The following is a 27540-nucleotide window of genomic DNA, read 5'->3' on the forward strand; positions in this document are numbered from 1 at the left end:
GCTGGCTTTCGTGGTTTTTATTTAACATTTACATGAAAGGTAACAAGCGGAACAGTGCTGGTTCCTCAATGTTTGCCGTGTATATACAGAACGCGGTGCCGTTTTCACACACTTGCATTTGTAAAAAGGGAAGGAGGCCGGCACGGGACGGTGGCTCGGGGAGCATGCGGGGCGCGGGCAGGGCAGCACCGGGGGGCGAGCAGTGCCCGGGCGGCTCCAGCACCGCCGGGACACTGCACCCCGCTCACGGCGGGCACGGAATTCATCCTTACACCAGCCCTGGCACCGCCTCTCCCTGGTACTGCCAGCTTCTCCTAACTTTAAAGAACAAGAGGAACGGTGGAGTTAGAAAAGAGAAAGTACCACTTTACTCACGTCCACCAGCCAATGGGGCTCTTATAACAGGATGGTGAGACACAGACACCAGTGAGAACACACAGTTCTTACTTTATTTCTTTGATAAAATTAAATATTTCGTGGCTGCCAACAGAGCAAGTTGCACCATGTTTGTATTTCCTTTGACTCTGAATGCACGGTGTCCAAAACCAATCAAACAACAGCATATTGAAAATATTCCTTAGGCTTCACCCCTCAGGGAAGCCCAGGACATTTATATTATTAAAGACAACATTAGAAAAAACATATGCCCATAACATTTGAAAATGTATTCGCTACATCATTAGTCCCAATATCACATTTCTGTCGCTCTTCAAAATTCCAGGTCATCAGTCCCCCCCCCCCGCATTACCGTCTTGTCACACAAATTACAAGACACCTCAATTTTAAGTATCATGCAAGTCAGTAAAAGAGCTTCTTTCCAAGACACTAACACTGAAGATTTGTTCCCCCCTCCCCAGACATAAGACCCTTAAACTCTTCTAGAAGTGGCAGTCTTCTCCCTCAGACACAGTGCAGCTGGCGAAGACAGATTAAAAAAAGCTACAGAGAGAGAAAAGGGAAAAAAAGAGAAACAATGGAAGATTAGCAAAAAAGAGAAAGACATTCAAAAAGCAAGACAAAGAGATGCAACATGGAAACAGCTGACAGAGGAGAGATGAAACCTCCTTGTGGTACCTCAAGTACTTCAGGGAAATCACACAAGTAAAAACCTTTTTTTCTTTAAAGTCTTTTAAAAGATTTCACATAATTTTAAATAACATTCTAATAAGGCAAATGGTCAGGAAGAACAGTGACCTGCAGTATGGAAAAAAAAAGTCACATTCAATTGTCCTTTTAGCAGATAATCTAGAAATCGTTGACAGATTAATACTGACTGGCTTTGGGAGCAGGGAAACATTCAAAAGTAGAGGAAGAAGAAAATATTAAAATCATTTTAACTTGCTAAAAAAATCCCAAACAAACCACAAAGCAATCAAAGAGCTCTATGGGAAATGAAATTATATTTATGGTGAAACAGAATACCTGAGAAAATACATGGCAAGCAAGAGTTTGGACTGCCCTGACTGCTGGGAATGGAGGCCAGGCCATGGTTTGACCTGAGGCTGCTGCTGTGAGCAGGAGCCAGGCTGACCCTGTGCTGAAACTGCTCCTTAGCCTGTGGCATCACCCAGAGCACTGCTCAGGTAAAACCTCAGCAGCAGCTGGCACTAAACAGCATCGCCTATCAGGGCTAGGCCTGACCTGTGCTTATCTTCTAAAACGCCAGGACCTGGAGGGGGTTTGTGGAGGATGCCTGGCAGCACACATCTGATCTTTGAGCAGGGGCAGGATGTGTGGATTCACCACATACAGAGCAGTGAGCCTGCTCACAGCATGACTGAAGGATCAGGGCCACAACAAGCAAGTCTGAAATGGAAACAAGGATTTACATGCTAGTCTTCAGACAGCATGAATTAGCAAAAGAAAAAAATAAAAGCAAATGAAAAAAGACAGATGATGTCATGAAAATGACACCAAATATAATGAGAAAAGTGTTTTATCTCTGAACTATGTGATAATTAAACTAAGATGGTGTTGTCATTTTAATGTCATCAATAAATATATTTAAACTGTGTTGTTATTTTGCCAGCAAAAATAACTCACAGAACTTATTTCCATATCCCTTATTTAGCTGGGTGGAATGAGACCAGGAAAAAGGGGAATCATTAATTGTAGGGGAAAAAATATGGCAGGATTTAAAGTTGTAACATCCAGAACCTTGTTATGACTAATTTTACATTGTTTAATAAAAGCAATCACAACGAGGGCATAGGAGAGAGCAAGGATAACATCCTGGAAAGGTCACAGTTGACATGCTGTCACGTTTTATTAGACCCTCTGATTTAACACATAAATGAAGGTCCATTCCAAGCCATTGTATTCAGGGGTAATTACTCAGTACAGAGCCATGGGTTAGTGTAAAAGAAGGGCAAAGAAAACAAAAAACAAAAGAAGTAAATGTTAACCAGAATTCGCTGTCTGATGAACTCTTTATTTAAAAACAAAACTCAGCCAGAAATACACAGAGAAGATGCAGGCAAACCACAGTTGCACTTAGCCAGAGTGAACTCCTGGCCCAGTGAGCAAAACATCCCCCTTTTTAGCGCAAATCTTGCAGTAAAAACAAGGCTTTTGCTGAATAGAAAATATGACTAGAAACCTGTGAACATCTGTACAGTTCTAAAGAGATGCCAGATTAAAAAAAAAAAAAATAAAGGTAGTGTTGCCCTGATTTTTTCAGCCTTCTGATGTTTACATTCTTGGACTGGAGTTTCTCAGCATTGTAACATAAAGAGTGATGTTTTGTAAATTATGCATTCCTTCCAGGGGGAAGAACAAATTGATGGACATTTAGTTTGACCAGTGGGGTCGGAGAGGTGTCAACCTCATCCCCCAATCCCTGATCAAACTCCAAAGACTATATAAGTCAAAATCCCAAATAAACTTTCTTCTTTCTCGTCTCACAACCTGACGGTGTGTGATCTTTTCGTGTCCATCTGGCAACAAGGTAGTATTTTTTTTGCATTAAAACTAGAAATTGTTGGAATCACTGAGAAGAAAGTCAATGAAACAGCATCATCTTTCTTCAGAAACACTGATATGTACAGCAAGGTGACCAGTTTTCCCTGACATTGGATCCAGGATGTGCATCCAGGTCAGCACACTGAGAGGGAAACCAAGCAAGAGATCCTTCATGACCTCTGCAGCATTCAGAGAACACTTAGTTGCAAACCATGGATCCAAATTTGAGGTTTCCTCAGGCCTGGGAACTAGAGGTTTGGACTCAGGCCCATGCCTGTGAGGATGTCAAGTTTTGCAAAAAAACCCTTGAAAGTTATTTGAGTCACACATGGCAGCACAGGGGGTAATGAGGGCTTAGGGACAGCAAATTAACATGGGGAGAGGGCAGACAGTCTCTGGAGACAGAACATCCCACCCCACAGTAGCACCGGGCTGCACCCACAGCAGGAGCTAAATGCACCCCCCAAGCAGCTCTGACAGCATGGAGCAGGGGAAAAGCTGAGCAATGGGAGAGGGGAGACTTGCCCAGGAGCAGTGGGTATCCTGCTGCTGCCCAAGTGGCAGGAGGAACCTGGCACGAGCCCCTCTGGCCAGCAGGGTCCCTCACAAGAACAACCCCAGCAGCCAAGAGCTCTGGTTTAACCCCGAGTGGTGAGCGCAGGAGGGGAGCAATGGGAAAGGTGAGAAAACAGGCACAATGGCACAGCCGAGGGTGGGGCATTCGCCTCTGAGGCCAAGGGAAAGATTCTACAGGAAACCCAAACTGAAAAGGAAAGAAAAAGGCAGGTTAATGGTTTTATGGATTAATGACAAAAAAAAAAAAATCCTAATGTGCACGCACACACAAAAAAGAAAATGTTGCTAAATGTTAATAAGGTTTAATCTGACTACAAAACATGCTTTATGCAGACACACACTCAGCAGTGGGATGAACCAAATTTATTTTCTAAAACAATGTTTTGCATGCTACAGGACTCATCAGGACTCATCAACTGTGACTTGTTTGTATCCTTGCAAAAAAGTGAAGCCCTGCAACACTTTATGGATCAATATGGAGAGTGTTTTTCTAAATCCTGGAAAAATACCACATATACATACTTAATTTAGCAATGACAAATGCCCATTGAAAAAGGCACTGTCTGCATTTGTGTAGTGGGAACAAAGAACTTAATTTGATTCAAAGCCCAGCACACAACAATGTACAGTTATGAGGACTGCCAAAAGCAATCCAAAACCAATAAAAATCAGTAATGTTCACTCTACACTTTAGCTGTGCCTTTGTACTCAGCACCAGAATAAACACTGTTATTCTTTGAGCTTATTTTTCCACATTCAGAGCCTGATAAGCAGAGAATTGTTCTTTTCATTATTCTACAGTTACCATTGGCAGCAGAGACATTCATTCAACTGGACAGCTCAAAACGACTGCAAGTGCCAGTTTGAGTCAGTGCAAGACCATTCTGCAGCTCTTCTGTTAAGTGGAAGGTCCCATTTAAATTACATTCAAATGCCTCTCACTGACAGCATAATGTTTACTTGCTTTTCCATTTCCCTTGGTGGAGTTAAGAGGGAAGGAATCCTGGAATCAGCTTCTACCAGTTAAAGGGTAGACCATAATTTAGTTTGGACTATCCAGGAGAGAATGTAAGTCTTATCTTTGTCTGCAGGGAAGGGTGGATTCAAGGGTGAGGTTTTTTAGGGTGTTTTATAGTTTATTTCCAACAGGGTCCTTTCTCCGGGAGGCTTGTGCACCCCAGCCTGGGGCACTGTCACATTTGCCTTGGATAATGAGTACTGCTGCTCTGTTAAGAAGCAAGACATTCCTGTGGGAGGTTTCCTCTTCCTCTCACCAGAGAATCATCAGCAAATTAAAAATGCTCAATTAAACTCACTCAACCTAGCTGTAAGTAGACCACTGTCATTAGCAGTTTAACTAATAACCCTAATGAGGATGATAGAAACTAGTCTTGCATCTACCTTCACCTTCACTGTAACCACAAGTTAATATTACAGCTTGGAGGAGTGGGAAGGAAGGAGGAGAAAGGAGAGATTTTCATGGCTAGCTGGGCTGTATCATCAGCACCACATTTCCATAGCAATTATTGCCATAGTATTGATGTGGCCTGTGTGATTAAAGAATATAATTTATTTTTAAGAGAGATGGAAAAAAGAGAACAGAGCAAATGAAGTGCAGGGAAGATTTAAAAGGAAGAGGACTTAATCCTTATTTTTCTATGTTCCATATCCTGAGTCTCTGAATTTAACTTTGCAGAATCTTTAAAGATAATTACATACTTTTTCTACAACTGCACATGTAGAGTGTGACTGGTAGAGCACATATAGTGGGGGTGAAAGCAGAGGAAGACAGAGATAATACTTATAAGCTTCAGGACTTGCACACGGTCTGCTTTTTTAGGAAAGGTAACTGATCCCACTGTGAAGCTCTATTAGTTAATGACGCTTACCAGGACAATGTGCCTCATGCACCATGCAGCCAAACAGCAGCTAACTGTAAAACAGCACACATGTAAGACCTAATAATGATGATAATGATGTAACAACAACAACAAAAAAATCAACTGAGTCATGATTAGTGCAAATTACAGAGCTTGGGTTTAAACAAGTCACCTGTGAAAGAAAAAGGCTATTGTACTGCCAGCCAGTAGTAAACAAGCTACAATTAAGCTCCAGCTTGCAAAATTCATGGATTGTTAAGAAAAAAATTATGACCTAAATATTGAAATCCATTATTAAGGACAATCAGAGAAGTTGCAGAGCAAAGAAAGCAGCACCATTTCTAGCACAGCAATTTTCCTGGAGAAGAAAGAGGCTTCCTATTATCTTCCCAAGCCTTACTGAAGCACTGACCTATCTCTGTCATGGAGTTTTCTGTGCCCTTAACTGACAAGGACAGTACCAAAGCTTTTCCATATCAACATGCTTGGTGTCAAGAAGATATTCTGAGATGAGAACCACTTCAAGGACCAAGAGTTTGACTTGGGCCACAGCAACTAATTGCTGATACTATAGGGCTGTCGCCTCCCTTTTCTGCATTCCTGACCCTGACTGATCTCAAGGCTGAAGTCTGCAGTCCTGAGTGAGCAGATGTCTAAGGGCTCTAAGCATGAAAGAACTCAGCTGAGTATTCCTGACACAGTCCAGGCTGGAGAGAGAAGTCTGTCCCCAGTCAGTCTCAGACTCCTCAGTATGAAAAGATATTAAAACCCCCTGAAGGTGATTCAAATGAACAAACCAAAATAGGCAGTGGAAAAAGGAATGGGCGAGTGAGAAAAGGGCAGCACTAATTGCTCATTGCAAAAGAATGTTCATGTTGAAGCAGCTTCAGCTCTAAACTAAAAGACTAAACCAGGATCTCATTCTTGTAATTGGGTCTTTTCCCCATCTCATTTGATCCCAAGCTTAACAGCCACAGGCTTTTTCCCTGACAAACAGTGCTGTCAGCACTTTCAGCATACCCCATATTGTCCAATTTAACAGCACTTCTTCATGCACTTAAGACTGCATAGTGCAGGCAAGGATTGTCCCAGGGCTGTGCAGAGGGGGGATCATGGCAGTGGTACAAAACCAGACCCCTGTTTGTCTGCACACCACTCTGCACACCTGCGCAGGTGGCACAGCGTTCCTTTTGGGAAATGTACCACAGTGAGAAGGAAGGGAACCGCTCAGTGCTGGGAGCAGCAGACAGCCCAGATCCCAGACCCTGACGAGGGGCTGGATCCTGTCACACCAGTCCCTGTCATGGGGAACCCCTGCTACAGCCATGCAGTATCTCCCACTGCTTCTGTGGAGGGCAAAAAGATGATTTAGGACAGGAAAAGAGTACTAGTGCTAACAAGGTGCTATGACCTGTCCCCTCATTTTGCAGTCTTAAATTCTGCAGATTCCAGAATTCAAGACTGTTAGTCTCCCTGAATAATTTCCACAATCTTCTCAACCTAAACAAGTAAGAATCTGAGTAAGAACATGCTCCTCTCTGAGGGTAATGGGACATCCCTGCTACTCACACTCTAGCGTTGGCAGCTAGTATGGTTCCACTTCTTTAGAAGCACTGAGACCAAGGGAGGAGCAGGGAATCTTGGGGAATGAAAACAAGTTCATCCTCTCCCATGCTGTCAGAAGGCAAAGAGGGAGGTTAATACTGCTCCCTGCTTTTCAGGGTGACAGCAAATGTTACATGCTTGCAGATACTGCTCAGCCTTACTAGGGATTAAATCTGGCTGCAAACCTTCCCCTGATAAGGACTGGCTATGTTGGAGGGAGATATGAACATCCAGAAAAATGGTCAAGGAGAACCATTATCAAAAAAGTAAATACCTCTGGGTTAGCAACTTACTTTTTCCTTTCCTTATCCCTTTTAAGAGTTTGAGATCCTCCAGCCTGCTGAGCCTGTGACTGAAGCAATTCAGCTGCTGTCTTCCTTTGTTTAAATGCATTTACTTCATCATCCAGAGACTTCTTCTTATCCTCTAGCTTCTTCTTTTCATCCTGATGCAATTTCTTCAGGCGATCAAACTTTTCATGCAGCTAAAGGGAAAGGAGAGAGGTGAGCAGGATGCGGCACTACCAGATATTCTGTTCACAGGAAAAGAGGAAGATGGAAGGATCCCTTGAGATCTGAACCTTTGAGTCTCCATTGGTCTCCACATCATTTCTAGCTCCTGAGCTGCCAGTACCCAAAGGGCAGGGAAGAGCTTTCTTCCACAACTTACAGGCAGTGTTCTAGTAATGCATCATTGTGCAGACTAAGAACAGAGGATTGGGAGAGCATAAGTGTAAAAAGAAAACCCTAATCCATCTCCAGGGGTCTCTGCCTTATTCCTCTTTAAAGGTCAGTAAATTAATTTTTCACAATGCTAAGAAAGTTGTATGGGTGTATTTTTTGTAAAATAAGTTCATCTCAAGGTCTGCTTCTCTCCTTGACTTTTACCACACTGCACCTCTCCATCAGAATCAAGACTCCGGCCCTTTCCTGGTGCAGTAAGTTGTACAGAACAAGCACTGTGATTCAGTTTTGTCCTACAGACTGAACACCTTATCCCCATCCAAGTTAAACCTTAGGCTTCTTGGTAAGAAAGTCGCAAACCACACTCTGCAGAAAGTGCTTTGGCAACAACTACCTACTTGGGAGTGAATCTATCACTCACACCCATGAAGATACAAGTACTGCAGTCTTTACCTCTTTTTCAGCCTCCTTCAATTCTGCTTCTTTTTCCTTGACCCTCTGGACAAACATCTGTCTCATTGTCTCTTCCTTTTTCTGCAGTTCTCCCAGAAACTCATTTCTTTTGGCTTCGTAAGTTTCTTGTAAGCTGAAAAGGAAGGAAAGTTCACTGATAAGACTTGGGACAAACTGCTTTCCCTGACCCTCTGAAATCAGGCCCTCACCATTACTATTGCTTTGCACACAATACATTTGCTACTCATTCACCCACGTGTGCCCAAGGTCTTTATCCCATGATTTTTGGCACTTCTTTGTATATTGAATGTTGGGCAATTCAAAGAGACCAGCTAGCAACAAACACTAGTTCAGAGGAACACTGCTGTTGATGCCTTAAGGTTTTAGCTTTTGTATTTTTCAAATCCTGTACTGCATTAGTGCATAATTTTAAACTCCATATAGAGTGTTAGTTAACTGTCTTCATATTTTGGTCAGACAAAACAATCCCTCTGGGCCTGAGATCCAAGGACACCCTACAGTCTCAGGCCCCGAAAAGTATAAACAAAAGTGAATTGGGGAGGAGCAAACTGGGGGTAAATGACTTCATTACCTGAAGCCATAATTGGAGGATTAACACCTGATGTGTAAATAGACCAAACTTATATCTGTCTGAAAAACTCATGACCACTGTCCATTTTGGGTGTAGCCCCTAGGGGAGGCTTGGTCTGCCCTTTAATGTACCTGAAGGCCCTTCATTAAATATATCTGCTTTTATCCTTTTAACTTTGTCTGGCCTCTGTTTCTAGGTAAGCCCAAAATAGGCATCACTGTCTCTCTGCAGCACAGACATTTCTACTCCCATACTTGCAGATTCAGTCAGTCCTGCACATCCTCGCTGTATTTTCACCTTCTCCCAGTCAGACCTTTGCTGAAGTCTGGATTTATCTGACCTGGCAGTTTTTCTTGCTGCATTTTTTTTTCCATGCTCCCCCAAGGACACACACACACACACACACACACACAAGCACACAGCGCATCCAACAATGCCTCTCTCAAGCTCTCCTGTCTCCTCCAGGGATCTCACCTGAAGGGTTTGCTGTCTGGATCAGTGTCCTTGAAACCCATCTCTTCCAGTTTACATCGCCTGTAGAGCTCATAGTGGCATGTGTGGGTCTGCTCCCGAAGGTCTTCCATGTTCACACGGATCAGCATCTCCCGCAACTTCATGAAGTCGCAGTGAGCTTCATTCTCCACTGTAAGAAGACATGGTTAGGAGGAAAATGGGGACAGAAACTAAGATCTCTTCCCACATTCCCCAATTGTCTACTCCTCCAACAGGTTTAACCCCAGCCCTTCCAAGCAGAGAAAACTGGCACTATAGGCCTGACACAAGGATTTAACAAAGGATAATTCAAGTCCAGCAGGCCCTTGCTCCTTTTATAAAAGTCCACTGCTTCCTTGCACAAGTGTCATCATTCATGCCATGAAAATCCCAGGGCTCAACTCACCCTGCACTGTGCCCCAAGGATACTGACGAGCTTTCATCATTTTGTTTCCTATTTTCAGTTCCTCCGTACTCCCGACCACTGCAAATGGCAAGTGGGCCTGGAACACATTTAATGATATCCATTTTAGTCCCTCTCAGACCTGGCTGACCCACCAGCACACAGAGATGAGCACAGCCACCGAGCAAGACAGTCATTATGCACACACTAATCTCAGGGAGTCTAGTCACTGGCCACTAGTCCAAGACAAGGGGTAGCAGGGTGGGTCCTCTTTTTGGAAACCTTGTTTAGTGCTACCACTCTATATCCTCTACCTGGCTGATCCTCCCAGCCACAGTCTCAGGTGAGATGAGCCAGTGCAAGACTAGCATCAGAGTGACAGCTGGAACAGAGTGCTGCAGCTCAGACTGCGGTGCTGTCCCAGGGCTTGCCGTGCCTGAGGAGAACATCTGCACAAGCACACGAGCAGTAAGAAGTCTTGGAGCCTTCTTGATTTTATCCCCCCACCACTCCTTTAGTTCATGTTAGAGCACAAGACACCTTGCTCCATTAGATCATGAGATGGAAGTCCATTCTTCACCCCCAGAGTAACAGCTCCTTCCTCCCTGCTTGCTTCTGCCCTGGGGAGGAAGGGCTGAACATGTCCCCAGCCACTGTGTCCAGTGTGACCCAAGGTCACACTCTTCAAGCTGAGATATACACTCCACATTACACAAAGGCTTACTAAGAACAAGAGGGATTTGCTTTTCAGAAACTCAGAAATCAGAAATAGTCACTTCTTAGTAGATGATCTCCCTGCAGAAAGCAAAAAGAGACTTGCTCAGTGCAAGCTCAGCAAAATTGGAACTGAAACCCTCCCAACACCTATCTAGGTTCTGAAGATCTCACCTTATAGTCTTCTCATTTCCAAAACTCAGGCAGCCAAGCAAACCCCCCAGACACTGCCATCATACTTTGCTGTATTTTTCTGTAAATGAGATTTCTCCCTACCTCCCTTGCTCCTGGGAACTACGCTGCATTCTGCCAAGCTGCAAGGAAGTCGAGTGCAAAATTTCAGCACTTTGAGTTTCTAGCTCCTTGCATCAACCCTTTCTGCTGAGTTTTGTGAAGTGACGTTTGTTAGGCAAAGCTTTTAAAGTGCACCAAATTGTGGACAATTGAAAGGAACTCAGGAAGCCAACTACATGGAAGATCAGTGACCCTGGATTGCTCTCAAGAGCAGGTAGTGAATTCCACAGGTTATCCAAAAACTTGGACAAGGTCATGACAGCTGGTACAACCAAAAGATTTCAGAGATGATGTTTTTGTTTTCAGAGCGTCTCATACAGTCAAACTGCAAACAAAGCAGAACGGCCAGGAAGCACTCACAGATGGGCTCTTCTCCCTGTATTCCTCAGACTCCTGCTCTCACATGGGACACACACAGAGTAAGAGTAATATTTGTCTTATGTTTCTAATAATATCAGTATTTGGATACAAGTTTTCCAGACCTGCAAAATTGCCTTGGTCAAATTCTGGCCTGCTTCATCCCCATAAACCTGGTAATTCTGACTGTAATAGAGGACTAAAGAGTTGATTTGTCTGTGCAGCAACTGACACAACCCAGAACGTCTGCAACCTGAGACAGCAATTCCCTCCCAGGAGACAAATAAATGGCTGAAAGGAAAGACAAGCAGAGGTTCACTTCCACCCTCAGAAGGGCTAACACTGAACTGCTCTGACCAGGAAACCATCACTGACAGCTCCTACATAAGGACAAACTTCACATTTCTTTCACGCCTCTCCAGAACTCTACAACTATTAATACTAAATCAAGAGATGGCATAAATGGACATCAGCTAGACCTCTACTACATCCACAGCAGTAAAGCAATCAACTTTCCCTACTTGATTTCCTGTGAAAAGCTTTCTGGAAAATGGGACCATGGTCAGGATGTGCTGCCAGAAGGACCAAGGGACAGCTTGCTTCATCCTCAAGGAGCCACAGACAGGCACCCACGATGCCGGGAAGGCCAGAGTCAGAATGGGCACCTGCAGGCACCTCGAGGCAGGTCTGGCCCAAGTTGTGTACTGTTTTTCACACCTTGCTGGTTAAGCTGTGTAATTCCTTGCCACAGGATCCTGGAAGTTTACTGGTGAGAGGCCATCAGATGATACATAGGACAGGAGTAATGACAAACCCTTGAGCTGAAAAGAGTTTAAACACTGATTTCTAATACGTCCCTCAACAGATACACATGAGGACAAGGAGGGTATTAAAAGTCTGTTTTCTGACTAGAAAAGCCCACCAGAGAGGCAGTAGCCTATCACAAAGTTCTCCTAGCCTAGGATGACACTACAAGGATGAGATTCTTGTGAAATCCTCTGTTTTTAAGACACAAAATAAATGGGAAAGTAGATTTAAGAAACATCCCAATATGGGCCACCAACCCCTACACTGACAGTGCTGTTCTGGGAGAGGAGGAAGAAGTGAGTCACTTACATTCATTGTCCCATTTATCTCCGCCACTGATTCATCGTCTGTCGGGAACTGGTAGATCTGCACTCCATTACTGACCAGTTCACTTGTGATTTTTATTTTTAACTTGGTCAGCTCACTCTTGGAAATGGCATCAGATTTGGCAATGATGGGAATGATGTTCACCTAGAAAAAAACAGAGGTATGAAGTAATCAACTTTGCTTCTGGGAGTTTCTCTAAGTCTGCAATACAACCTTCAAAAACTTGTAAGTGCTCAATAAATCTACAGAATTATTTGCCAACTCAGTCGTTTCCACCAGAAGGGCTATTCAAGGTGGGGAGATCCTCTGGAAAAGCAGCAGCCTTTCCACTATGCAAACAGTAAATCTGCCCAGTAAGAGTTGCTTGTGCCAACCTTACTGTCGAGCTTCTTCATTGTTACCAAGTCCAGGGATTTCAGTGAATGGCCTGTCGGAGCAATGAAGTACAAGCAAGCATGGATCCGGGTGTCATGGTAGTTGTGCAAGACCCTTTTTATCTTCAGTTCTTCCTGCAAGTAGGCTTCAAACTGAGCATCAATGAACTCAATGATGGGCTTATAGCTTTGGTGAAAGGAAAAAAAAAAAGTTTTACATCTCACAGTCAGAGCGCTAAACAAATAGGACAATGCCCCTTGGCTTGCTTTTAAGAAACAAGCTGTTGATAGATTTCACTTTCTATTTTCCACTTTCTGAGACCAATTCTCTCTACCTCCCTTGCTCCCCACCTGTAAGAAATTTTAAAGTTGCACTGCTGACTAGGAGATATGGTCCTACATCAGACTCTAGCAGCCTGTTTGTCAAAACACAGTACTGGGATTCAGTGGAGGACAGCAGATACACCATCCTCTCCAGGGAAAGCAGACTCTCATATTTTGAAATGCGAGGGTGAGAGACTTTCTAAAGCAAGGCTAATGTAGACTAATTTGTAGCAGTGTGTAACCCTTGCTTGCACTCAGGGAGTGAATGGCTTGCTGCTCTTACAGCATGAGTGCTGCTGGTAGAAGACACAGCTTCCTTCAGTAGTACCTTTGCCCAGTGCTCTGAAGCAGGAAATTCCTGCAACTCCCTTGCAAGGCCTTCTGAAATACAGAGCCTGCCAGACTCATAATGTAAAGGACATCAGTGCATTTTAAACAAACTTTAAAAAAATATCTAACAGACCCACAAAAAAGCAAATCTCATCAGCAATGTCTCTGCAGAGATGCACCTTGGAGACTGTCTGGTGTAACTGCACATCCTTTAACCAACACACTCCAGCCACTCTGGGATGTAAGCTGCCAGAGACACTCCTCCAGGGTATCTCACTGACATTTTCGTGCTTCCTTTGGCTCTTCCCATGGAAGAGCCTTGCCAAAAGTGGATATTAAGCCAAGCAGACACTAAACTACACTAGTGGTTTGGTCAGCAGCTTGAGGTCAGCACAAACCAAAACAAGCCCAGATGCCCTGGAGCATTTCAGTCTCCCCACCAGATGAATTTGGGTAGAAGGTTGCCAGCAGTGCAGAAATTGCTCTGACAGCATGAGAAAAGCTGCTTTATAGCTGAAGCAGTGCTGACACTCCAGAGCTTCTGTCCCCTCTTCTACCTGTCCTGTTGGGAAAGATGACATCCCAAAGAGGTGACAAGAACAACTCCTAAGAAGCAAGCAGGAAAACTGCAGTGCAGTCAGGCCCAACTAGGGCACAAGGAGAATGAAAATCTAGGTCACAATATAGCCTCTCTCCCCCACACTTACCTGTCCTCTTTGTTGATCTGATCCCCAAAGCCCACTGTGCTTACAATAGTCAGCTTGAGGTTGACATTGCTCTCCTGCAGGTCATAGGTACTGGATTTCAGCTGGACCTCAGGCTGTGAGTGAGATGCTGTGTCACCTTCAAACTTGGTGTTGAAAAGGGTGTCCATGAGGGTGGACTTACCAAGGCCAGTTTCCCCTGTTGGAGAAAAAGAGAGTTGAAATGTTCTGTTGAATATTAATATGGGTTGGCCTTTCAGCTTCCAAACATTAACAGGGGTGAAATTGTAGCAGATGAAAGCAGATCTTATGCTCCCAAGGGAGCGTCTGGTAAACAGAAAGCCATGAACAATGAGAGGTCTGTATTCTGGACAAATTACATTTCACAGTCTAATGACCATTTATGTCATTAGAAAATAGAGATGAAAAGAAAGAGGTGAAAAGGCAAAGGGGAAAGCATCGTTCAAATCCTGCTTAAACCCACAACTATACTACAGAAGATGCTGTTTTAATTTAAAAGTGGGAGAGGAAATGGGGCTCACTGCCATTTCCAAAAAAAAGCTGCTCCAGGATCAATGTCTCTAATAAGCAGACACAGAAATAGCTTCCTTCCATGCAGAAACCCTGAGAGCTGGTTTGAGTCCCACAGCAAGTTGTGCAGTTGTTTTTTCATATCGAGTTGGAGAATCAGCCTTCTACACTGGGAGGGGGCATTTTCTGTAATACCTGGTTTTGTACCTTAGGGGCTACACAAGCTGTACAATATTGCAAAATCTGCTTCCAAAAGTTCTGCTAGTATTGTCAGTATTCTGCTAGTATTCTATCAGTATTGAACTGCTATTTGGATTTCATTTATCAACAGGCAACTATTTCCTTGTCTGGAAGGAAGAGACAAATCCCAGAGACTAGTCTTGAATTTGTTTCAGATACATCTCAGGAAGAATAAAACAAATCCCTCTGTGCACACATTCCACAGGGCAGCCTCCCTTACCAGGCTCTGACCACAGAGCCAGCTCTCCGAGCTCACAGGATCTGACTTGCTACGCAGTCTGGTCTGTTGCCTTGTGAGGGCTGCTGTGTTTTGGGGAAACAGCAATTTCTAAGCTGCCCAGATGGCTTTTGGAGAAACTTCAGGAGCAGCTGAACCCCACCCTCTGTCAAGGTTGCTCCTCCAGCCTGCTGTAGGACCACAAAGAGACTGGCTGCAAGAGCATTCCTCTCCTCCCAGCCCTCAGCTCCCAATCAAAACAACTTCATCATTTTCCCACTTTGCTCATAAAAAAAAGAACTTCTTATTTTTTGTAGGTTTAGAGCTCTGTAGGAGATCCAAACTTGCATGAAATACTCAATTCAAGAAGGGGAAACTCCTCCCCATCCTTCCCCGTCCAAATGTCAAAATCTCTAAGCCTCACCCCTGCAAGCAGACAAGTTCCTATTCTGGCCTCAGAAGGAATTTTCCTCACTCAGGGCTGAAGTACATGGTAGAGCAAGGCAAACACAGAGTCATAAAATCACATAATGGTTTGGGTTGGAAAGAATATTGTTTAGTTCCAAACCCCAAATCCCCTGCTCTGAGAGAACTGAGCAGTCCCTGATTGCCAGGATGACATATCCAGTGTCTTTCCAGAGGCAGCAAGATCCATTAACATTTCAAAGTCAATGTACACCGTGAGCTGCAGAACTGCCTAGGAGCCAGCTGAGAGCTTGTGCTCCATCACCAACCAACACCAACTACAGCTAGAACAGTCACCAGTGCAGTTGCTCTTTGCATCAATCTGGTTTTCAATTCGAAGAGAAGAAGGAGTCAGCACCAGGAGCTGGCATGGCTGCAGTCCCTTGTGCTACCTCAGTGCATCAGCTGTACCTACAACAGCACTGGCCAGAGCAAGGGAGGGTGACCCAGCAAAGCACAAGGTTACCTCTGTCGCTGGAAGAATAAGCTGGTCCAACAAGCCCTTCATTGACTTGGAATCTCATTGTCTGAACTTGTCAGGGACCATTTGCCCCCAAAAAGGAGCAGGTGCACAAATCAGACCAATGCATTGCCACAGTTTGGACAGGGATTTTGAGAGTTAAGAGCCAACAGCCTGTATGGCCTCCCAGGCTGTTCTCAGGGATTCCAGGAAAACAGCAGTGTAAAAAAAGACAAAAATCTAAACAGCCTGAGAAGGCTGCAGCATTTCCAAAGCCCCTACCAAGGGATGGGTGGGACAGAGCAGTGAGCTGGCTGCTTGCCTGTGAATGCCAGGAACCCTGATGGGACCTCTCAGGATAGGGGAGCCCCTCAGTCCTGCAGTGCAGGAGCATCACCCACACACAATCCTGCAATGACTCCTCCTGTGCCACTGCCCCACAACCTGGCAGGCCCTGGAGCAGCTCCAAGGTTACAGGACAGGCTGACAGGGGAGCAGCAGCGGTGACCAGGGCAGGGAGTTGTTCTCTGCAGTGGATACACAAGGTCATCTATAAACCACACTGGCTTCTGGGCAGACAGCACCCTGTAAGTCAACTCTCATTTCTGCCTCCCTCATTCTTTCGGGTGAAAGATGTTCATATGAGGCCAAGACTATTGTTTAAGCATATCCTGAACCTGTTAATCATTGCCTACTTTAAATACATTCTAAGTGTTTTTTCCAGCAGGAGTGACTTTAACTGTCAGAGGGGCTAGGAGAAGTGTTTAAGAGATGCAGAACATGCTTTTGCACTCCATCTCATGCCAGCTACACAGGGCCAGCAAAGGCAACTTTGAATTCAAACACTGAGTTTTTCCTTTTGGAAGGGGAAGATTGGAACTGTGGAATTTTTCCACAGGTGGGAGTTGCCCATCCAAACACCTCCATGATTAAAACATCCAGGCACTAACATGGCATCTTATATGAAGTCTGCACTCCCAAATTTACATTGAACTAGCAGATACCCCTGTCCCTGCACTGTGTAACCCCATTGACTTGACACAGAATAAAAGCCTGCCAGGGAAGACGGAAAAGAGAGGAAAGACTGTCTCAGCTGAAAGAATGTTAACACTGACAGAGTGACATGAAATGGTCAAAGACTAAAGACACTAATAAAGTGTTCTGCTGTGTTAAATATGAGCAGAGATAGGGAGCAGTGCTATTTTGAAGGCCAAAACGACAGAAGGAAGAATTTCTGAATCTTCTGAGAGTTTCTGCCTCACACAGAGGCAACTTTTTGCTCGCTGGAAGATGTGAATGGTGCCAACTGCTTCTTGTAAGGACAGGAGTCCAGATGGAACACAGTCTGATAAAAAGGACAAGTGGCCTGTGCTTGTTCCAGCTGATGGCACTGGAATCTTCCCCAAAAAACAGAAATTATGAACAGGGATTAAAAGAGGCAGAATTACTTTGAAAAAAGCAGCAGTGTACACAAACTGAGTGAGAGGCATCCCTGGCAGGGAGATTATTTCCTGATGTCAGGCTTATGGACACATGTGATTTGATCTCCAAAACTGTACTTAGGGATTATGCAACTCGACAGTAGTCTGCTGTCCCGAAACAGGGCTGACAAAGCTCTGTGGGAAGGAGAGGGCAGAGAGAGTGACCTTTACTGGTGGAGTTCTGTACCAGGAAGATGTGACAGCAATGGAAAAGCTTGAGTGTTGCACCTTTCATTATGAGATGAAGTTTTGCTGTTAAGTCTGACAATTTTCAAGGACATAAAAAAAAAAATGGCCAGAGCAAACACCGCAGGTTCTGGACATGCAGCATCCCTACATCAGTGCTCAGAAAGCACCATCCACTCTTAATGCCCAACAGCCCAGCTATGCTGGGCTCCCCACACATCCTGAGACATGTTCCCTGCTCCAACTGCATGTGCACATGGTATCTTCACTGCTCTATGGAAGCACTTCATCAAATCTCACATTGATGAAACAGTGGTAGCACCACTTGCAAAACTACAGCTGGGACAAGCTCCTAACTTCCCAAACCAAGACAGGCATCTTCATGCTGAACGAACTTTCATGGCTTCTTTTCACAGAACTTTTAGCATTCTAAGCACCTGCAGCAGTGAGCTGAATTATACACCACGAAAGCTGTACCTCCTCTTTTTGTGCCTGGAAATTTAATTTGCTTTTCCCTAGCATGTACTAAGTGAAACAAGCAACTGCTCACTTCCCCTCTTCCCCATAACACTCAAGATTTAAGAGGTCCCAATCATATCATCATCAATCAACTCTGTGGGAGGACAGAGGAGTCCTTGGAGTATTTCCCTGTTCATAGGCAGGGAGCAGCTTTCACAAGAGCTTCCTTTCATGAGAGCAGCACCTGTCCTTCACAAGATTAACAACTGTGGCTCCAGATATCAAATAATTCAATTTTAAAGAAAATGTATATGCATGCACAGCCTTTTCATGTGTAGAAATGGGAGCTAATCCAATGTAGCAGGTTTGCTGAGACAAGCCCTGAGGCAACTCAGACTGATAAGGCCATCTCTCAAGAAGAGAGGGAAAAATAGTTTGTTTCATGACAGGCATGCAGAGACACCACACAATTCCCCACTGCCAGGCAAAGGCTGGGCTGCAGGGGCAAGGAGGGCAACAAGGGCTCACAAAATACACTGAAACACCATCTCAGGAGCACCCAGTTCTCAGCGTCCACCCCAGGGTACCAGTGGCACAGGGCAGGAGAAGGCTGAGGAGACAGATGGCTTTTTGATTAGAGAAACTGTTCTCAGCTGGTTGCATCAGTGACCATAGAAACAACCACTGGGCAACTTCCAGGCTGTACAGCTCATCACCCCAGAGAGCTGCCTGCTGGAGAGCACCAGGAATCCTGTGCACACCCCTCCCTCCCCAAGGTGAGAGCTCCTGCACATCACAGGCCCACTCCTTTGGAATGAGACCTCAAACAGTCTTGGTACAGTCCCGGGGGAAAGTAAAGTATTTCTGCCACAAAATAGCCTTTCTCATTGCACTGAATAGGCCAGTTAGACCAAATTCCCTGCAAATCCTGGGAGAGAGGAAGGGGAAAAATCCTGCTTAAATTGGGATACTAGTTTAATGTAACTACAATTTACCCTGGCAAAAACTGATAAAGTTTACATCAAAAATCAGCAGCCTGTTCCTCCTCTTTTTCCCCTATCTCACTGAGAAACAGTCAGCACAGAAAGTCTCAGCCATTAAACACTTCTCCAGCCTTTGCACTGAACTAAGAGGCAACCAAAAAAATATCATGTAAGGTTTAGGAAGAAAATGGTTGTGCTGAGAAATAAAAGATCAGAGCAACCATCTGCCACACCTAATATCTAATGAAAGGTTTTCTCATTTATTCTAGCTTTGGCTCTAGTCGCATGGGGGAGACAGTTTTCAGCAAGAGCTAAAAATTGCTCCACTCTGGACATACTGCTGAGAGTAATTTCTGAAGCTTTCCTTGGCTTCTCCAGCAAGAGCTGGAGGAATCACTGGCTCAGATCCAGTATGACACAGAGTAGAATTATTACTGGATTTTTCATCCAACAGATGCCACACACAGCTGAAAAATAGGGGGCAGTGAAGTGCCTTTCTGTCATCTCTAGTGGGCTGTCTATGGGATCCTCATCCAATCTTCATTTGCTTCCTTGTTCTTCCAATTTTTCATCCCAAACTCTGCTGTACAAGTGAAATTCAATGGAATAAATGACAAATGAACACTGGGAATTTTTGTTTTCTTTCTCCAGGATGTTTAAGTGTGGGGGCAAAGATTTGTGAATCATTTTAAATTAAGTTCATTATATTTTTCTATAAAGTTCCTTTGTTTCAAGATTGTGTTATTACTATTCATAAAAAACTGACATTAGTAACTAATGTACATTGATCTTGGTGAGTCCTTCACCTCAACAAGTGATTAATGCATTCCATTTCTGCCCTGCAAAGAGGAAAGCACAGGCATTCAGCTCCTCTCCACACATGAAAGTGAAGATATAACTACAGGAGGCACCCACTGCTACACCTAGAACTTGTAAAAACAACAGTGCAGTCCAGTAAGTGAAAAAGGAAACACTTTTAGACTTCAGTTGTGGGGACAGGAGTTTCCTTAGGTCATACCACATTCATGTACTGTGGAAATCACCTAGAGACTCAGCCTGACAGTGACCTCCACTTGTCAGCAAAGTTTATCATCTCACAGGAATGCAGTTGTAAGGAAAATTGTCTTAGCTCCATTTAACAGGGCTCAGCTCTCCTCTCCTTGCTCTATTACTCTCATTTCAGACTTAACCCTGTTCTGGGCAAACACCAGGTCCATACTATGAGCTGCATCTCTCATGGGAGGGGACAGAAAACCTCTGTGTGGATGCAGAGCTGACCACCAGCTGAGTCCCCAGGAGGTATCCACAGCTGCTGCTCTCCCCTCTGCCACACCAGGCACTGCTGGGATCATCTGCAGACAAGGCTTAGTCTGAGCAGCCATGGCCATGCAATAGCCTCCTGCTCCCAAAGGCAGGGCACAAGCAGCAGCAAACCCATCAGACAATTATTAATTCTCTATTTTTAATTACCTAACTCACCTTCCCAAACTCTGGTACCAAAGCCATACAGGGTTTTACTTCTGTTACCTAAGAGAAGGGATTATTTGGGATCCTGACCCTGGGGAAGACCTGTGAGATGGGCTGCAGGGACAGACACCAAGTCCTGCTACAGTGCCAGGCCCCAGCTGTGATCCACACCACATGGCAGCTTGGATAACTGTCAGAAGAGTTAAGGCTCGGCCAGACACTATCCTAATTCAAGTATGCACAGAAGGGAGGAGAAAAAAAATAGCTTTTAGTGATTTAAGAGGAGCATGACTAGTATTTTGTTAAAATAATAATAATTCAATACTTAACCAAACAAGACCTCATGACAAAGTACTCTGGCATGAGTATTTTCTTTAAAAAATGTGAAATTCAAATATATGAGGAAAAGAAAGAACATAATAACAGCCTGTGATTTAAGGTATTTTATTTCACTGCTTGGTAAAAAGCCATACTGCAGAACCCCAGTGGGGATTTCCCAGAGCACCAGTAATTCTTGTTACTGAAAAGAGAACAGTTAGGGAAATTTAAATCAAAGCTAATTTGTTAGTGCTATAAGCTACAAGCTACATCCAGCTGCAGAAAACTTTTCAGCAAGAGAACTTCACAAAATGGAAATACTCACCCACACACAGAATGTTGAAACAAAACCCATGATTAACCGACTTATTAACCAGCTGGTCAGGCAAACTATCAAATCCTACGTGTCCGGAAAGTGGGACAGTACGACAGCCTTCACCCTGAAATACAATGAAATAGTTGTGTCATTTTCAAGCAAAATACACTTCTCTGTATAAACCCTTAAGACCTCCCAAGTGGAATCAACTGCACAGTCCAAGCAGAGATTTGCACAGATCTGTCAATCATGCCAGCATGCCTCACTCTTCTCTAAAACAATTCCAGAAGGCACAAATAGAACATTTCATTTGCCAAGCATTTGAAGAGAGCCCTGACAGAATAACACTAAAATGTGCAAAACATGTACACAAACACAGCTGCTGAAATGAAGAGGTAAAAAACACTTATTTCTTAAAAAAATATGCAGAAACTCAAGTCTCACCTTATACTGAAAACAAAAAGAATCCTCTGTGCAAAGCAATGTATTAATGACACCTCCTCCTAGAAGCCTATTGCCATTCACTTTATGTGAATTGGGACTCACATGCAATTCCCATTCACAGCTGCAATTACAGAAACTAGCTAGAAACAGTAAGGAAAACAGTACCTACAGGAAAACAAAGCAGAGAAAAAATGTCCAGAACTGAGCTGCTCATAACCCCACAGGCCTGAAGGAGCCTGCCATGAGGGTTTGGGAGTGGAGGTACCAAAACCTCCTGCTGGGGGCAAGGGCTGCTCCTGCCCAGACACCCAAAGGACTTCCTGAGAAGCTGTTCCTGCACCCCGCTCTCTCCTGTGCTCAACACCACTAATCTGGTCTCCTCGGCCAAATGAACATGTGGTGCTCCATGCCCAGAACAGCCACGAACTTTGGGAGGGGGATCAAAAATTTTCACCTGGCCAGTCTGTGCCAAGGCACCCTGGGTCCCAACCCTGCCCAGCCGACATGACATGCAGAGGCTCAGCCTCAGAAATGGCACCAAGCAAAATGAAGAGTCAGTGCTGCACCCCTGTATTGCTGTGTACTGTTAAGTTGTCCTCCTGCAGCCCCAAAAAGGTATTTTCCTCTCTGAAGCAAAGGCTTTTCTTAAAAATGTATTTTAGTGTGAAAATCAGAAATTACCCCTCTAGCTTTCCACCAGTTTGCAAAAAATACTACAGCCAAAAGGTAGTAGTTTATAGGGTGTGATTTTGAATTTATTCTTTCACAATCATGCTTTCACATCTCTTGAAAGCCTATAATATGGACAGGCATACTGGTTCTCCCTCTTCTGCTAATGGCACTGGTATTTTAGGCTGGGAAAACATCCCCAAGGAGTACATTTACTACAGTAGCCTGTCAGTATGATTTCTTGTTTTGTTACTGTTTTGCTGTTGTGGGTTTGAGTTGTTTATTTTTTTTCAAATATGAGGCTCCAAATACACTTCAGTCATTAACCATATTTACCAGTCTGTGATGTGTAAATATGTTTCCCCTTAGCCAGATTTTGTGTATTAGTCTGACTCTTCCTGACAAGATGTTCACCAAGTATGGCGCTTCATTAATTCCTGAGCACCTTCCCTCCTAATGACATGTTCATGAGGAAGGCACTCAGGCTCCCCAGCAGATTCTGGTTTTGCCTACTGACAATGCAGTTGTGAGACCCAGTAATGCAGAATCAGCTAAAGCAGAAGAGAGGCCATCAGACACATAGATTTTGTGACAACACACTCAAGCTCTCCTAAACTGCATTCACCAAAACAAAACCTCAGCACTAGGAAATCTCATGGCAGTGCTGGACCTGCAGCAACAGCCCCACGGTCCTGGTGAAGAACAGAGTTGGGGGACAAAGCCTGTGAAGGCGCAAGGGAGAACCACTGGCAGACAGCTCCTGGGGAAGGAGAAATATCAAGTGTATTTTTAATACTCAGCCTTAAAACCACACCATTGGAACCTGCTTGAACACTACTCTCCCCAGGAAGTGTGGGCAGATGTGTGGGCTCTCATTAAGAACAAATCATCTCCTCATCCCTAAATATAAGTGTGATCCAGACGGAACAAAATAAATGGTAGAAGTTAAGCTGCTCTCAGCTATGAGGCAGCATTTACCATCACACAGAATTCAGCCTGCAAGTCATTTCCTGTAGGTTCTTTTTCTAGCTACCTGTGGTTTTACAATGCAGTTAAACCACACTTCACATCTGGTACAGGCCAGGAAACTACTGCAAAATGTGATTTCCAGTCACAGCAGCTAAGCCTCCATGTTAAGTATGCAGCCATAAGGTATATTGTGCTACTCTGCCTAAAAATCTACAGCCTCCTTGGCCAAGGCATCAAGAGGTTGGATGCAGTGAAAAAAAAAAAAAAAAAAAAAAAGAAATAATGTTTTAAGATCAGTCTGGTTTTGACACACATCAGAAAGTTGACAGTAATTACCAAACTAGTGGAGAGAAAAGAAACATTTTCTGTCTGATCCACCAAGAAACAGTGCAAGCCACCAGTCTTCAAGCAGCAAGTGGTATCTCTAGAGCACTGCTATATATAAACAGCACCATCATAAACAACATATGAACACAATGGGTGTATATTAAATGTAGGTTTGGATCCCCTTGTTCAACAAGACTGTTAAGCTTATAAGCTTTTTGCTGATTAGGTGTCCAAGACACTTCCATCATTCATCTTTCAAACCAGATCAAATTTAAAACATATAAAGAGGTACCAATGACACGTGGCCAACAAGGTAAGCAAAGTTTAACTACTGTATGCATGAAGGCTTTTTCCAGAAGCATCAGTGAGCGCTGGAAGGCTGTGTCCTTTGTACTCTCTATTTTAAGGTTACATCTTCTTGAAACGAAGACAAAGATGGAATCTCTGGAAAGCCAGTGTGAACACTGGCACCACACCAAGATACCAGATGCATTTTTCCCCCCATACACACAGAGTGACCCCGTCTAGACAGAATGGGCTGTTGTTGCTTGGGAGGAAGTGAAGCAGTGTTTATCGCAAACAAGATTAAAAGAACAAAAAGAGCAACACACTCTCTTGTTGTATTATCAGACAGGGTTATTGCAGAGTGAAAGTAAGGAGCAGCCACTTGGAGAAGCTATTTTATTTCTTCCTTTCTTAGAAGGATTTATACAGTCTTTTGTAAGGGTTTCTCAATGCCACAGAAGCCACGCTACCTACTCTAATTCTTACAGAAAACTATCCAAATCATATGGAAAATACAAAGATGTTATGATGAGTGACCCCAGGCCTGAAAACGCCATACATTAACTATTAGTTTACATAAAAGGGGCAAGATTTAGTCTTCAGGTATTTGAATCACTCCAGGGTCCTTGGGATGAAAAAACGATTAGAAGAAAATCTTGCTGAATGCACACCTGTGCCCTGATCTACTTAGCAGGACAAGCAGGTCACTGTCACCTTCTGATGTCCTCAGAGTCCTGAGAGGCTGTTGCCTCTTTGTGGAGATAAAGCAGAACACATGCAATGGTGCTGCTCATTGCAAATGTCAACACTGCATATTCGGGACTATGTCTGTGGCCAGGTCTAAAGGAATGTTGAGAAAGGATACCATGGCAAAGGCAAAGCCTTCACTTGGTAATATTCAGGCAGAGCACAGCAAAGAAAAAAAAGAATGCTACAGCTCTGAACTCAAGGGACCCAGTGTCCAAATGAGGCCCACACAGCACAAAACTGCTCTCAGAGGCTGCAGTACAATACTTCATCTAGTTGAATGTTTCTGTTCAGGACACTGACAGCTGACACTTAGTACTTCTGACACAATTTCTCACCTCTACCCAAATGAGAATCACTTCAAACTCTGAGGCCTTGGAGACTCCCTTAGAAAGATTTTCAAACAGCCACAACAAACACAGCAGCACCATCCTGTAACAAAACTGAATCAAGCAACACTCACAGAGCTCCCTCACCACTGCCAGTGGCCACAGCAGCCACCCCTTGCCCCTCCGCTGCCCTTAATGCTGAGACCTGGGAGCTGAACCCCCAAACCTGAGACAACTCTTGCACAAGAAGTCAAAAGTCAAATGACAAAGCAAGGCAGAACCTGAACTCAGGTTTCCACATCATAGTTTTTCACACCATCTTTAAGCCAGAACATCAGATCCCTTCTCATTACCTTGGCATTATGGCATTCACTTCCCTAGACTGCATTTGGTTCTGATTAAACAGAAAATTAAAGCAACACTTGTACCAATTATTTCTCACTTGTACAAGTATGTAATTCTCCTATGTAATGAAAGAATTATCCAGCAGACAGTATAAACATCCTCCACGAGATAAATGTAAACCAGGAATGTAAAGTCTAGATTAAGACTCTGTATTATTTTTCCTTGCTCAGCTGATAAAAGATCATCAAGAAGATAAAAGAAAAACACCAGAAAAGTGGGAGGGAAATAGTTTTGAATCATGGAAAGCAAGAAGTGTCTCACCAAAGGTCCTGACCATCAACCACCCTCTCCAGATGCACTGCATCACTCAGCCATTCAACATTCATAGTCAAGTGCTTCCAAAATCTCAAATTCTGACAGCTCTTAAGATTATACTTCTTTATGCCCCTAACAAAAGGCTGCAGAAATGCCATGCAGTTTGGATACATTCTCAGGAGAAGTCTCCTCCAGCAGTTAAAAGATACGTATCAGCAGTCACAATACTTTTTCTGACCTCTACTAGAGACTGAGAGTTGGGCAGTGCCTGGCAAGCCAGTCCTCTGCACCCATCCTCCCCGCTGGCAAAGGACAGGAGAAGGGGCTCAGCTTGGTGGTGACAAGGCCATCCTGCCCACCTGGGGAGAAGGGGGTTTCACCGACCATCCCTGCAATAAGTGTGGGTTTGATCAAGGGTTCTCTGGGACAATGGCAGGGTGGTAAACCCAGCCCCAGGTCCCACACCTTAAACCCTGTTGGCACACACAGAGCCCTCTATACCACCAGGACATTACAGCTGACTACTCCAGGAACCAGACATGACCAGATGCCCAAGACCTTGGCTGACAAGTTATCTGTTCATAAAAGGACATTTTCAATTTGCAGCACACTAATTTCAAGTCTGTCTCACAGCCAGCTTTCCCTTTTGCCTTCAAAGTGAGGCTGTGGGGTATCATAAATTCATTCCAGGCCACAAGCAGATGTCTCAAACCCCTGTACATTATCTAAGGAAAGCATAGCACTCAACTCCTTTAAAAGACAGGAGAGCAACTGAGTCACTTGACATATTTTGGCAGTCACATACAAGGCAATGGGTATGTCCAGGAGGAAATAACATCACAAACTGGTAAGGAATGGCTACATCTACTGATTCAGCAAGACTGGGTCCATGCTAAAACATACTGCTTTGAAGATGGAATTGGAGAGCATTCACCTCAAGTATTACTTCTGTATTAACATATGGACATGAAAGTTGGAAGCCCATCAAACCACAGGCAAAACCTTTCCATATGCAAACACGTTACAGATGCCTCCTTAGCATTTCTCTGACAAACGCAGAGGTGGCTCAACTCCCTCTGCTCCTCTTCTGGATAATTCTCCTCAGACACGCAGGGATCTTGTGCAGCACTAAGCATGGCGGCAGCCGGTGGCACCAGGGGACAATACCGGGGACCCTCGGGGACAAAGCGCAGCGGGGAAACGGTGCTGGTGTTTGGCTCCCATAACTCCACTGCGGCACCTGGTGCCAGACTGGACACCTTCCATTCCCGCATCACGCACTACCGAAGACGGGCTGATGGTTTCTTTGGGAGGAGAGCAGCATCCCCGGAGAGACAGATGCCATTACCGTGCCCTGGCCCGGCGAGGGGCCCGCCGAGCTGGGTAAGAGAGGCATGGCCAGGCCTCCCAAGCGCTGCAACCCGGCCAAGCCCCGGGCAGCGCGGCAGGTCCGGCCGTGGCCGGGCCCGGGAGCACCGGCGGGGCAGGACCCTGGCCTGCCGCGGTGCGGGCAGCCCAAGGTCGCCAGACCGGGCTGCAGCGGGGGATACCCCAACATCCTCTACCCCAGGTAACCTCAGCTCTCCTCGGGTCGGCCCCCAAAGCCCGACCCTCCGGGAGCCGCCGCCGCTCCGAACCGAGTCTCGGAACCCGCGGGAGGGCCCAGGCCGGTGTCCTCGCAGCCCGCCCGGCGCCCTCCGATCCGGCCCCGCCGCCCCAGCCATGCCCGGCTCTCCCGATCGCCGCCCCGGTGCTGCCCAGCCCCCGCGATGAGGCGGCCCCGCGCCCGCGCGCACCTGCCGCGCCATCTCGGCCGCCGCCATGGCTGCCCGCCCGCCGCACGTTCTGCCCCGGCCTGCGGGCGGCTCCGGGCGCGCCCCCCGCGGCACCGCGCGGGGGGGCCTCGCCGCACCCCCGAGCCCGCCCGCCCCGCCCCGTCGCCCTCCGGCCTTGCTCGGCCCCACCAGTCCCGCCGCCGCGTTCTGTGAGGTGCGGGGCTGCCGGTCTCCCCGCGGCAGCCCGCGATGGTGCCGACGAGGCTGCGGGAGGGGCGGGCAGAGGTTCGGGGCGGTGGCTAGAGTGGCCAGGCGAGTGTGGAGTGTTGGGTAAGA

The 27540-nt window shown here is 45.2% G+C and overlaps 1 protein-coding gene and 1 long non-coding RNA gene across 4 annotated transcripts in view; one reads left to right on the forward strand and one right to left on the reverse strand.

The window, feature by feature from the left end:
* Positions 1-27540, forward strand: part of LOC136373319 (uncharacterized) — a 573809-nt gene that overhangs the window by 475311 nt on the left and 70958 nt on the right. The window lies entirely within an intron of this gene.
* LOC136373315 (septin-6-like) lies at positions 49-27252 on the reverse strand. Of its 3 annotated transcripts, none has more exons than XM_066338212.1 (10): positions 27226-27252; positions 21009-21123; positions 13880-14075; positions 12519-12705; positions 12127-12288; positions 9649-9745; positions 9225-9393; positions 8159-8291; positions 7316-7506; positions 49-318 (listed from the first exon to the last, which is right to left on the reverse strand). In XM_066338212.1, the coding sequence occupies exons 1-10, from the start codon at positions 27250-27252 to the stop codon at positions 315-317; spliced, it is 1281 nt and encodes a 426-aa protein (XP_066194309.1). In that variant the 3' UTR covers positions 49-314. The 3 variants fall into 3 exon arrangements, with proteins under 3 accessions (XP_066194309.1, XP_066194308.1, XP_066194310.1); XM_066338211.1 differs by lacking the exon at positions 49-318 and adding an exon at positions 428-939; XM_066338213.1 differs by lacking the exon at positions 49-318 and adding an exon at positions 3011-3140.

This window comes from Sylvia atricapilla, chromosome W (assembly GCF_009819655.1).
Source record: "Sylvia atricapilla isolate bSylAtr1 chromosome W, bSylAtr1.pri, whole genome shotgun sequence".
NCBI lineage: Eukaryota > Metazoa > Chordata > Aves > Passeriformes > Sylviidae > Sylvia > Sylvia atricapilla.